Source organism: Pelophylax lessonae (genome assembly GCF_965119305.1).
Source record: "Pelophylax lessonae genome assembly, chromosome: 4".
NCBI classification, from domain to species: Eukaryota; Metazoa; Chordata; class Amphibia; order Anura; family Ranidae; genus Pelophylax; species Pelophylax lessonae.
In genome coordinates this window covers 365,010,112-365,022,080 of record NC_138771.1, presented here as the reverse complement: position 1 = coordinate 365,022,080, position 11,969 = coordinate 365,010,112, and the positions used below count along the sequence as shown (strand labels likewise).

General features: G+C 40.9%; 2 protein-coding genes across 2 annotated transcripts; both read right to left on the bottom strand.

Moving 5' to 3' along the window:
• Positions 1 to 399: 399 nt before the first annotated feature.
• LOC309552660 (uncharacterized protein) lies at positions 400 to 1,281 on the bottom strand (the record flags this gene model as incomplete). Its single annotated transcript, XM_082253591.1, has 1 exon — positions 400 to 1,281. The coding sequence occupies one exon, from the start codon at positions 1,279 to 1,281 to the stop codon at positions 400 to 402; it is 882 nt and encodes a 293-aa protein (XP_082109717.1).
• Positions 1,282 to 8,334: 7,053 nt separating this feature from the next.
• LOC309552659 (uncharacterized protein) lies at positions 8,335 to 9,594 on the bottom strand (the record flags this gene model as incomplete). The annotated part of the gene is made up of 1 exon (XM_082253590.1): positions 8,335 to 9,594. The coding sequence occupies one exon, from the start codon at positions 9,592 to 9,594 to the stop codon at positions 8,335 to 8,337; it is 1,260 nt and encodes a 419-aa protein (XP_082109716.1).
• Positions 9,595 to 11,969: the final 2,375 nt, after the last annotated feature.

Sequence of the window (11,969 nt, the reverse complement as noted above, 5' to 3'; positions counted from 1 at the left end):
GTTAATGCAAATATATGTTTAAACTATGTATGTTATATGAATAAATATCAACAATCAGTATTCTTAAACCATCTTATTATATGGCATATTATAAATTGGCAATATACTTCAGCTAATTCTTCTAGCATCCTGTCTTTGATACATCCTGTCTTTTGATACTTATCTTTTTGACCACAAACTCATCTAAGAAGAACAGGTGTGATATTGCAAAAACATAGCAAAGCTAAATATCTGAAACTTGTTTTAGAGCAAAACATATTCTTAAGATATAAAGAAGTACTCTAACATATAGTGACATATATTGAGATGTCACTGTGCTAAGATCAAAATGGCATCTACAGATACACATTTTCCTCACAATCCCCCCTGTGATCATATGAAATTATAAATTTCATAGGATCATTCCTGATACCAAGTATCCTGTAACATGGCCATCCTGATAGCTCTCTCACCTTCCTTCTTGCCTGGCTTAGAAACTGTTTTTGGTGACATTCTTGCCATGATCTTTCCCACTCCCCAGATAGCAAACTTAATGACACAGTATATCATCATCAGAAACACTATAATCATCAAGATCACTATTCCTGCCTTCTTAAAGAATCCAAATATTCCGGAGAACATTCCTCCAAACCACCCATCTATTGAATCAAATGGATTCCATGCACTGGGAAGGTTATGCAGTTCTCCCTGAAGTCTCTCTCTCTCTAGTTGATGGCCATTAATAATGTAATAATAGTCTGGTATTTGAACATCCTTAGTCTCTTTTGTGAAGTTGTGGAAATATATACAACATATCTGTTTGTTTTGTGTTTGATCACATAGACCTGTTACTGCCATCATAAGTCTTTCCTGTCGTTGTCTAATTACCTCCTGCTCCATCCTAATTTTCCTCATTTCTTCATTGATTAATCCTATATCCTTTGTTGTTGTGTTGATCCATTTTTCCATAATATCGGCAAATGCATCAAGCTTAATAAGTGCCAGTGCTGTACCCCCTGGTAGGATGCTCATGTAGAATTTCTCCCATGAACTAGTCAGTGCCCTCTTATATCGTCTCTGATCGTGAAATGTGAGTACCCCTGAGGCTGGCACCATACTCACACGTCTTCCTGACTCCATACTCATGTAAGGGAACAATTTAACTATGGTGCACCACCCGGCTGATTCTTCTCCCTCGGGAAAAGGGATAGTGGTGTGACACCATAGCCCGCAGCAAACTACCCAGCCCTCTGGTAGCTTTGGGGCGGATATCATCTCCTGAGTAGTCAGATCTGTTCGCATTCCAATTAAACATAACCACTCCGCTATATGTATCAATTTGACCTTATTGTCAAGTATCAATGTTTCATTCACCAAATTTAACCATTTATATACCTCTGACTTGTTATAGGTTGGTTTTGATCTAGGGCATGAAGAGATATTGTACATTGACAAGTTTCTCATTCTTGTATTCATGTCAACAGTGCTATCAGTGTTTAAGCCTGTAATGTCTATTAAGTTAAATGTTTTGTATTTCTCTATGTTTAGAAGTGTAAAATTGACATCTGTGTCATAACAAAATTCATCATTGGCATAAATGTTTGTTTCATTATTCAGTGGGTGTCCGTTCAGAAAAAAGAATTTTGGTGGTTGTGTGTATCCCTGTATCAAAAATGGCCTATTGTCTGGTCTTGCCTGTCCAGTGAACACATATGTCTCATTCATTAACTGTGTTATAGATAATGGTTTTGCTATCATTGGGAATATATTTTCTCCTGAATGCATATGAGAACACACCCAACAATCTCCCTTTCCTTGTGACTGTTGTAAACCATATTCATGCATCAGCAGAAAATGGTGGGGAATTCTATCCATGTCCTGAAAGCCTCGAGGATGTACATTCCTTAGAATAGATGGTAAGGGGTCTATGAACTCTTGTATTGCTAAGTTCACATGTCTGGCTACTTGTTCTGTCTCCCTAAAGTTTGGTTTGGGTAGAATATCTTTCTTATTAGACTGAGGAATTAATTGTTTAAGCTCTTGTACCTTCCTTCTGGTGGCTGCATCAGTTGGGTTGGGTGTAAGACACAGAGAGATATTTTGAGGTGAAGCCTTAAGGATTAATGCTATGGCCGCTATTTTACATGGCCCCCCCTGTTCCTGCTCGTGCCATCCTATGATCTTGTCTAACATTGTCTTTCCCAGCTTATTGACAACTTTTGTACAGCAGGCAACCTTTGTATTTCTAAAATTGGGTCTTTCAAAAATAGAAGTGGATCTCTTAGGTCTCTTAGGAGCTGCTATTTTAATCTGTGGACGTTGGCGTGTTCTATTGGTCAGTATGCTTTCAGGGTTTTTCTTCAGCTCAATAAATAATCTTACACAAACCAAAGCATAAGTAAACACATAGAAGGATATGAGCGCTGCCATGAATATTCTGAAATATTTTAAATAGAGACTTTTCGCACTTATCCTTCTCCTTGAGGATGGAGTTGGTTTGAGGGACCTTTCTCTCCCTGAGGGTGAAATAGGATCAAGGGGCCTTTCTCTCTCTGAGGGTGAAATAGGATCAAGGGGCCTCTCTCTCTCTGAGGATGGAATAGGATCAAGGGGCCTCTCTCTCTCTGAGGATGGAATAGGATCAAGGGGCCTCTCAAATTCCTCAACTAGTTTTTTTCTCTCCTCATTCTATGTCAGTATTTTCCTATAATGTGAAGGATTCCTCCACATTTCCCCTTCCTTCAATAAAGTTAATCTATTTATCATAGCCTCAGACACTGGTGCAGGTATATTTAATCCCCTTGAATACTCTGTATCTAATTGGTTGTTGTATTCTTTAAATTTCTTTTCAACATCATACATTTCTTTCATTGTCTTTGGGTCAGTGGGGTGAAAAGGACGTGGGTAACCATTTAGCCACCTCAAATATGGTGTATGCAAAGTCTCTGGCAATATGGTGAACATTTCTTCAGTTGGGTACTTCCGATACCACTTGCTGGTTCTAGTTTTAAGAAACTTTCTGGGATCATCTGGGATGGGAGCCTGGGATAGGCAGTCCATAGGGGATGGCAAGTTCATTTCATACCGGTTAGGGTATGGGGGTAGTTGGGGGCCACGGGGGGGCAGAGGGGGTGTAGGAAGGAGAGGATGGGAGACTGGACTGTCCGGAACATGTACCCTTTTTGGGATTGGTTCTGGATGCACATCAGATGTGTCATAAGTATGTACCATCATAGGGGACAATAAGTTCAGACATTCTTCAACTGTTTCCTTAGGTGCAAATACCTCTACCCCTGTTACCTGAAACTCAGTGGGAGGGGAATATGGGTTTTTCTCACTAGTTTGAGTGACTCATAAAAAGGGTCAGGGATATTTTGTTTTTGTTCTTTCTCGGGCAGTCGTTTCAGTATGTCAGTAAAAAACTCATGGGCCAGACCCCTTTCTATGTCATTTACAGGGTCATTACAATGACGGGGTGGTGGATACCCATTCAACCATCTGATACATTGGCCCATTAGGTCATCGGGTATTATATCTTGGAAACCTGGGGTTGGGAAACTGGTTCTTCCGTAGGCAAAGGCCGTGGAGCTTTCCTCATCTGTGAGATGTGAATCCCTGGCGCATCCTGGACACTCGCCTCCCTCAGCTTTAGGAAGCTTCCCGGGATCGGTTGGGGTGGTGACTTCTTCAACCTGGACGCGTGTATCCATTGCGGGCTCTGATCAGTTAGGACAGCAGTGCGGGAGACCCGGAGTACTTCAAATGGACCCTGATATACTGGACCAGTCTTCTTCCTGACCGCCAGCTGTTTTATCAGCACTTTGTCTCCTGGTAGGAACGGGTGAGTTGGCTCTGTGGAAAGAGGAGAAAAAGTGACAGCAACCTTTTCATGATTTTCTGAGAGTATACCTACCAGATGTTTCACGTACTGTTCCTGTAAAGCAAAAATGTTACTCTCAGTATCTGCTTCCTCACTAGCATTAGGGGGCCGACCAAACAGTATTTCATAAGGTGACAATCCTGTCTTTTTGTTTGGTGTTGTCCTTATCTGATAGAGGATAGCGGGCAAGAATTTTAGCCAATTTCTCAATGTTCCTGAAGTAGCCTTTTTTAATCTGTCCTTGATGATTCTATTCATTCTCTCCACTACTCCTGCACTCTGAGGGTGGTAGGCTATATTGAGTTTCCATTGGAAACCCAACATTTTTGTCAGCTCCTGTATTAGTTTTGACTGGAAGGCGGGTCCCTGATCTGAGTGAATTACCCGGGGAAGTCCATATAATGAGATCCAATCATTGACCAACGCCCTGGCTTTCACCCCTGCTGTTTCTCCTGAAGTAGGTATCGCTGAACACCACCCAGAAAATCTACACACTATTACAAGAAGATATTTTATGTTCCCAGGCTGTTTTGGCATGTGTGTATAGTCTATTTGTAGATCCTGAAGGGGGCCGGTAGGGGGTGGTAAATTTCCATGTCTCCCATGTGCCTTTCCTTGAACATTGTTCTGAGCACAAGTCATACATGAGTCGACCAAATCATCTATCAACTTTTGCAATTGTTGTGTACAGAACAATGACTTGTAATGCTCCAGTATGTACCGTTTGCCTAAATGTCCTGGACCATGTAGGTAAGATATTAGGAGTGGTGCTGATGCAGTTGGAACCCCTAATATTTGATCCTTTGTCCATATTCCTGTACCTGTTGCCTGCAGTCCTTGGGACTCCCAGTACTTAATGTCCTCACTGGTTGACTGTTTTTGAAGCTGGTGTACTACTGACAACCAGTCTTTGCTCTCAAAATCTGTCATGAATAAAAATCTACTCTCTCTTTTTGTACCTCTCCGGGCTGCCTCTTTTGCTGCTTTATCTGCTAAACTATTTCCCATAGCCTGATAGTCCCCTCTTGCAGAGTGTCCCTCCACCTTTATTACACTTACAGTTTCTGGCAACTGAATGGCATATAGCAAATGATCTATGTACTTTTGATTCGCCACTTTCTTCCCATCTGCCGAAATATATCCCTGATTTTTCCAAATCATGGCAAAATTATGCAAAGTCCCATGTGCGTATCGGCTATCAGTGTAAATATTCACTTTGTGTCCTGCAAATATTTCACAGGCTCTTGTGAGGGCCACTAGTTCAGCTTGTTGTGCCGAAGTTGCAACGATTGGTTCGGCTTCTATCACTTGATCTGGGAGCATGACCACTGCGTACCCTGTCTGGAATGTCTTATCGTCTGGTCTTGAGCATGAACCGTCCACAAATACATCTATACTACCAGTCTGTGGTGTGTCTTTTAAGTCCTTTCTAGGTGCTGTACAGGATAAAATCATCTCATCACATTTGTGTTCAGGTGTTGGGTCTACTTGCTCATCAGAACCTTCACATTTAAGTCTCATGAGGGTATGTAAAAACCTTATCACTGGGGAGGTGGCTGAGCATGTTTTTATCATTAAGTTTGCTGTACTGAGTAATATGGTCTCATACCCGGACAGTCTCTGTGCTGTCATGTGTTGTGTACTCATATTTTGAAGGAGGGACAATACCGTGTGGGTGGTGAAAAGTTCCATTACATTACCATGAACTATTTTGGTAGCATCTTTCACTGACATAGCTGCAGCTGCTAGTGCCTGAAGGCAATGGGGCATTCCAAGAACCACAGGGGGCAATTTCTTTGACAAGTATGAAACTGGCCTATTTCTTCCCCCATGTCTTTGTGTCAGTACTGCTGCATAGGTTCCCCCCGATACCACACAGTACAACTGAAATGGCTTTTCATAGTCTGCGAGGGCTAGGGCCGGTGCCTGGGTCAGAGACTGGATCAGTCTCTCAAAGGCTTCTACTCTATCCTCTGTCCATTCCACTATTTTTGGTGCTTCTGCAAGTGTGGTTTTTCTTAGGATTGAATCCCAATGAGTGCAATCAGGTATCCAACCTCTACAATATACAATGGACCCCAAAAAACTAAGCATTGCTGCTTTGTCCATCGGCCTGTTTAGGGAGGTTACTGCCTTGACTTTAGCGGGTGAGACCTTTCTCTCTCCTGCCTCTATGATGCACCCCAGATACTCTACCTGGGTACTTGCATACTGGATTTTCTTCTTCGAGGCCAGGTGTCCTTTGCTTGCCAGATGGTCTAACAAACTCCCCGAGTCTACCTCACAGGCTTCCAATTCTGAATTGGAAAGTAAGAGGTCATCAGTATACTGAATTAGGGTGGATCCCCTCTTTGGCTCCCAATCTTCCAATGTTGCCTTTAATACAATTGAAAAGGCTGCTGGGCTGTCTCCAAATCCTTGTGGGAGATGGGTCCAGGTCAACTGACCCGTAGAGTGACCACTAGGCTGACCACGGGACTGACCACTAGCCCACTGAAAAGCAAACAAACCTTGTGATTCCCAAGCTACGGGAATGGAAAAGAATGCGTTGCTAAGATCAACTACCGTGTAGTATTTGGACCCTGCGGGAATAGCTCCAAATACAGCTGTAATATCTGCCACCAAGGGGGGAAGTGGTATGATTGCCTTGCTTACCTTTCTCAGGTCCTGTACTAACCTCCATGTGCCATTGGTCTTTTTTACAGGATTTATTGGTGTGTTCCAGGGACTGACAATCTCCCTTAGAATTCCCATTTCCAGGTATTTCTCAATTTGGGGTCTGATGCCTGCCAACTTTTCCTCACTCAAGGGGTACTGTTTTTGAAAAACTGGCATAATTCCCTCCTTCAAACAGGGGTGGTAGGGCTCACAGTTAATTAATCCTACTGAGTCTTTATCCTTCGCCCATATGGGATGGTTCTCTAAAGATGTCGGTAAATTTAAAAAGAAACCATCTATGTCACGTCTCTTTGGGTTTGTCAAGTCACATTTCATTGAGGTTGCAGTCAGTCTCCCTTTTTTGTCAAAAGCCAAAGTTATTTGCAATGCTGCCATTAAGTCTCTTCCCAGTAAACAAACTGGGCACTCCAACAAAACTGCAAAAGACATGTGTGTCACTAGTTCTCCTGAGGGAGTACATACTGGGAGTGGTGCTGTCACTTTATGTACTACTGTCGTCCCATTTATACCCATAGAACTTCCTTCGGTGCATTTGTCATTTATGAAATTTGTCTTATTTAGGCAAGAATTTGTAGCCCCGCTATCTAACAACATATCCGTTTTAATACCGTCAATTTGTAATACCACTTGTGGTAAGACTTGACAATCAATTGGGACAAAATGCATGATGAAGGACGGGATTTGTTCCCGGCACCCCTAGTAAGAATTATTTCCCCGCGAAGATGGGTATTGTGCACGCTCAGACCACCTCTCTAAGTCTGACTGCAAATTGGGTTGTTGCCCATTTCTCTCATTCTGCGCTGGCCAGTGTATGTTGATAAGGTTTTCCTGTGGGGGTCCCCTTGACATCTCCTGCTGCCCCCTATTTTGCCTAAAGTAGCCAGGATTATTGTTTAAGGACCTTTCCCTGAATGTGGGGCCACTTCTCCCTCTGTAATCTCTCCTGTATGAGTTCCCTCCCCTTGGGCAGTGCTGCTTCCAATGATCTAAACTCCCACAAATAAAACAACCACCATCCCATTCCTGTTCCTTCCATCCAGTCCCTGTAGTTCTTCCTCTTCCCTGGTAGTCTGTTTGCATTCTGTTCCTTGGGTCCCTTCCATAATTTCTACCTCTAGAGGAACCTACCATCATCATATAGTTGTTTCCCCCACTGGATGATGTAGAATCTTCTTGTTTGTTTTGCTGCAAAATCATTGGGAATACCCCCCCTTTTTGAATAAAAACGCCAGAAGCTGAACGTTTTGCTATGTCATTCATAAATTCTGTCACTGACTGAGTGAGCCATTCATTATTCACTAGTTTTATTAACTGTGTTGTTTTAGGGTCCCCATTAGCCATACACGTAGTTTTAAAAAGTTCGGGTGAATTCATCCCCGTACTATTATAAAGGTCTAACAACCTTTTACAAAAACTGTAGAAATCCTCTCTTGGCTCTTGCTTTGTGTTTAACATTGTATGTACACCTGAATCCCCTTTATACTTTTTCATCCATTCAACTCCTATCTTATCCCAGAATTTCTTCCATGCCTTAGGGACTTCTTCATCCCCTCCTTCCTCCTTTTTTGCTGTGTCATCTTTTATCTTTTTTAAATCTAATTGGGAGCCTATCTCTGGGTCTATGGCTGATATTATTATGTGAATATCGTCCATAGTCAATGCAGTACCTGCAGTATACTTCTGCAAAAACACTGCCGCTGCCCTGGGGTCCTTTTTTGGATTGGGGCACATATATTTTAGCTCCTTCATTAATCCTAAAGGAAGGGGAATATGAACCTCAGTATCTCCTACAGTAATCATAGGGTAAGACTGCTGTGTAGTTTTTTCTTCTTTCCTTTTTGTGATTTGGATATGGGTTCTGGTATCTCTTCTATATCTGTCAACTCCTCATCCTCACTTACACTCAAAGTTTTCCTGTCAGGGGACTTTGATTTTAGTGCTAGTTGGGAGAGCTGTGTCACTATATCTGCCTTGGGGCTGGAGGTTGCCTTTGGTGCCGCAGCAGACGCATCTAAACTATCCGCCTCCATTTCTCTTTCTGTAGTTTCCCTTTTCTCCCGAACTCTTGTCTCCCAGTCTTTCCTGATCTTCCAATATTCCCCTTTTAGCCTGTCTATCTCGGCCAATAATGTATTTTTCTGCAAAGTCATAGACCTAGTCCTACCACATTCTGATCCCAGAACTCCTCTCACCTCCTCTATTTGTTCCTCACTGGGAACACTAGAATCATCCGGGTCTTCATAATCATCCTCAGTAAAGGAAAGGTCCCCTAGAGGGAGGTTTTTAACACAAAGTATATCAGCTCTCAGTTTATCCCTAAATGCGGTTAACTCTCTTATATATGCCGCAAAATGTTCCCTATACTCGCCTCTCCTTACTCTCGCATCCTGGATCTGTGGAGTCTCCTCAGCTTGTTCCCTCAAAGCGGCTGCCACTATTATAGCTGTACTTATTAGTGCGTCCCTATCTCCTAAATCTGGATATACCTTCGCTGTCTTTTTATTCTCCTCAGAAAATAGCAATAATTCTGGTTCTGTTGTTTGGTCAGAGCAGGGAATTTTTGCATAAGTGACATGTTTTATCTCTTCTATAGGGGCAGTTGGGAATGTCGCCAATTGCGGCATCAACACAGTAGTGTCATATGCCGGTGGTTTGTCAGACAATGGTTCTGTCCCTATACCTTCTCTAATCTTAGTCATTGTCCCCCCGTCTTCCTTCAGATATATATGATGAGTTGGGGGAAATCTTTTTCTATATTCCTTTAATGCTTTTTCCCATTTCTTAAAACATGTTTTCATATACTTTTCATCCCAGTCACCTGGAGGATAATTATATTTTGGGTGAAGCCCCACCATTTTTTTAACCTCCGCCCAGTCCCCTTCATTGCGAGGACCTATAGCGCTGAGCCGCGTAATTCCCAATTGCGGACCGCGCTCATATATGTTCGCCCAAAATGGATCAGTAACTGTTATCCCACAGGTGCCTGATACAAAGTGTAACGGTGTGGGTCTGGTCTCCGGCTCACCATCCGGATCGTTTCCCAAATCGTTATCCATAACTTTTCAATAAAATCTGAAATAAGCTCTATATATTCCTTCAAACAATAGCACAATGCGAATAAAAAATAGCAGCAGTTGTATAATTAGTGTTATATTAACTATAAGCTTGAGCAGGAATAATAACATATACTCTTTGAAATACTCTTACAATACGTCTAGAATTCCTTTGACAATGCGGACACCACAATCTATGAGTTTGATAAGAAGTATTCACAAATACCACTATTTGTACCATTCAACCAATATTGTCCCAAATTTGACTGTACAGTTATGTTGCGCAACTGATTCAATCCACAGACAATCCAAGTAAGTTAAAAACAAACATATACTTTTTGATATATTAGTTTCACTTACTGTGCGTATATTCCTTTTCCTTTATATATATCTTATTTCACCTTTATATATATAACTTATTTCACCTTTATATGTATTTCCTTGTACTTCCTTGTACTTCCTTGTACTTTATAAAAATTCCTTGAGTGATCCTTAAACTCAATAAGTCCTGCCAACACCAAACTAGACTAACTCTTCGTTTGGAAAATATCCTGCCAACCCCAAATGAGACTAATTCTCTATTTGGAAAATCCCTGCCAACGTATGACGCGTGTTACTATAAAAAATCCGTCCCCTGCCAGCCACGCTGCGTGTTGTCCAGGAGTACGCCCCTCCTGAAAACCTACAGAACACAGTGTACTAATCTGTGCCTGTCACAGCCATGCAAAAACTAAACTAGCCTGCCAACACTAACCTACCAACACTAATAATAGTACCGGGTTCTACTGTATCCAGGAAAGCAACATCTCAACCAGCATAAAAAAATGGAAGAAATATCACTTACCCGGATAGTCAGCACCCCACGACTTCTGGTACCATCTGTAAGGATCCCGAGTTTGGGTGCACCCTAGGTTTGTCCTGTGGATGAATCTTCAGCTAGCCAGACAATCAATAAAAACCATACACAATAGCTTGGTTCTAATGACTGCGTTTATTTTCAAACATCGTCAAGAATATATAGCCTTAAACCACAAAATTATCTTATACAACCACAGAATTATCTTATCAAACCACAAAATTATCTTATCCCTCCCAGGACCTCCCCTTTTCTCAGAAACCCGCCCCACTCCCAATTAGCTCAATTAGCCAATCAATTAACCAGGTTATAAAGTCTCCCCAGAGATATAAAAAGTCAAATATAGTTCAAAGATCATAAAAAAAATAACATATTATTGTGTCATCAGTTTATACCATCTGTTACCACAAAATATTCCCCTGTTCTTACTTTCGGCACTGTCTGAACATTTTGCGGTTACACCTGCAGAAGATAACTTCTGTGAAAGCATTTCAGCTCCTTGCAAACATCTCAGGTTTTGCATCCCAGCTTCTGCTAAACATCTCTCATATTCAGAAATATACTTGGTAAATCCTTATTCTGTTAACTATTAATTGCTATTGCTAAGAAACTTATGCAAGCTGTGTTAATGCAAATATATGTTTAAACTATGTATGTTATATGAATAAATATCAACAATCAGTATTCTTAAACCATCTTATTATATGGCATATTATAAATTGGCAATATACTTCAGCTAATTCTTCTAGCATCCTGTCTTTGATACATCCTGTCTTTTGATACTTATCTTTTTGACCACAAACTCATCTAAGAAGAACAGGTGTGATATTGCAAAAACATCTTAGCGAAGCTAAATATCTGAAACTTGTTTTAGAGCAAAACATATTCTTAAGATATAAAGAAGTACTCTAACATATAGTGACATATATTGAGATGTCACTGTGCTAAGATCAAAATGGCATCTACAGATACACATTTTCCTCACAGGTAACAGAGGTCAATTACATCATATACATGAAGTGAAGCAATCTCCTATACATTTCTTATATGGCAGCTTGAAGTAGTCATCTCAACATGTTTTATCTTTTTCCAACTTCGTCAGGGGATTTTCCACTACAATAAGCAAATGTGTAAAAATATACCATAAAATAATATCATGTAAATTAACATGATCAACCCAAAGATATTTTTTGAGAGACATTCACACCAATAAAAGAATTTGAAGAGCCAAGATACCAGAAGATATGTTTCACTCCAGATGTGAAGAGACCGCATGGGACTCAAAGATAATACTTTGCTAATTGTATCCCATGGGAACCCCGGGGCAGTTTATGGTAAGTCACAGGAGCAATAGCAGAGGCATTCACTATGTATATCTAAGAGGTAAAAAAAATTAGTAAATAAACATAATTTGAAAATTGGTTGATTAGCAAAAATCATATTTATTTGTATATTATGAGATTAATTTATGGTATATTTTTGACACAGTTGCTTATTGTAGTAGAAAAGGCAAGAAATGTTG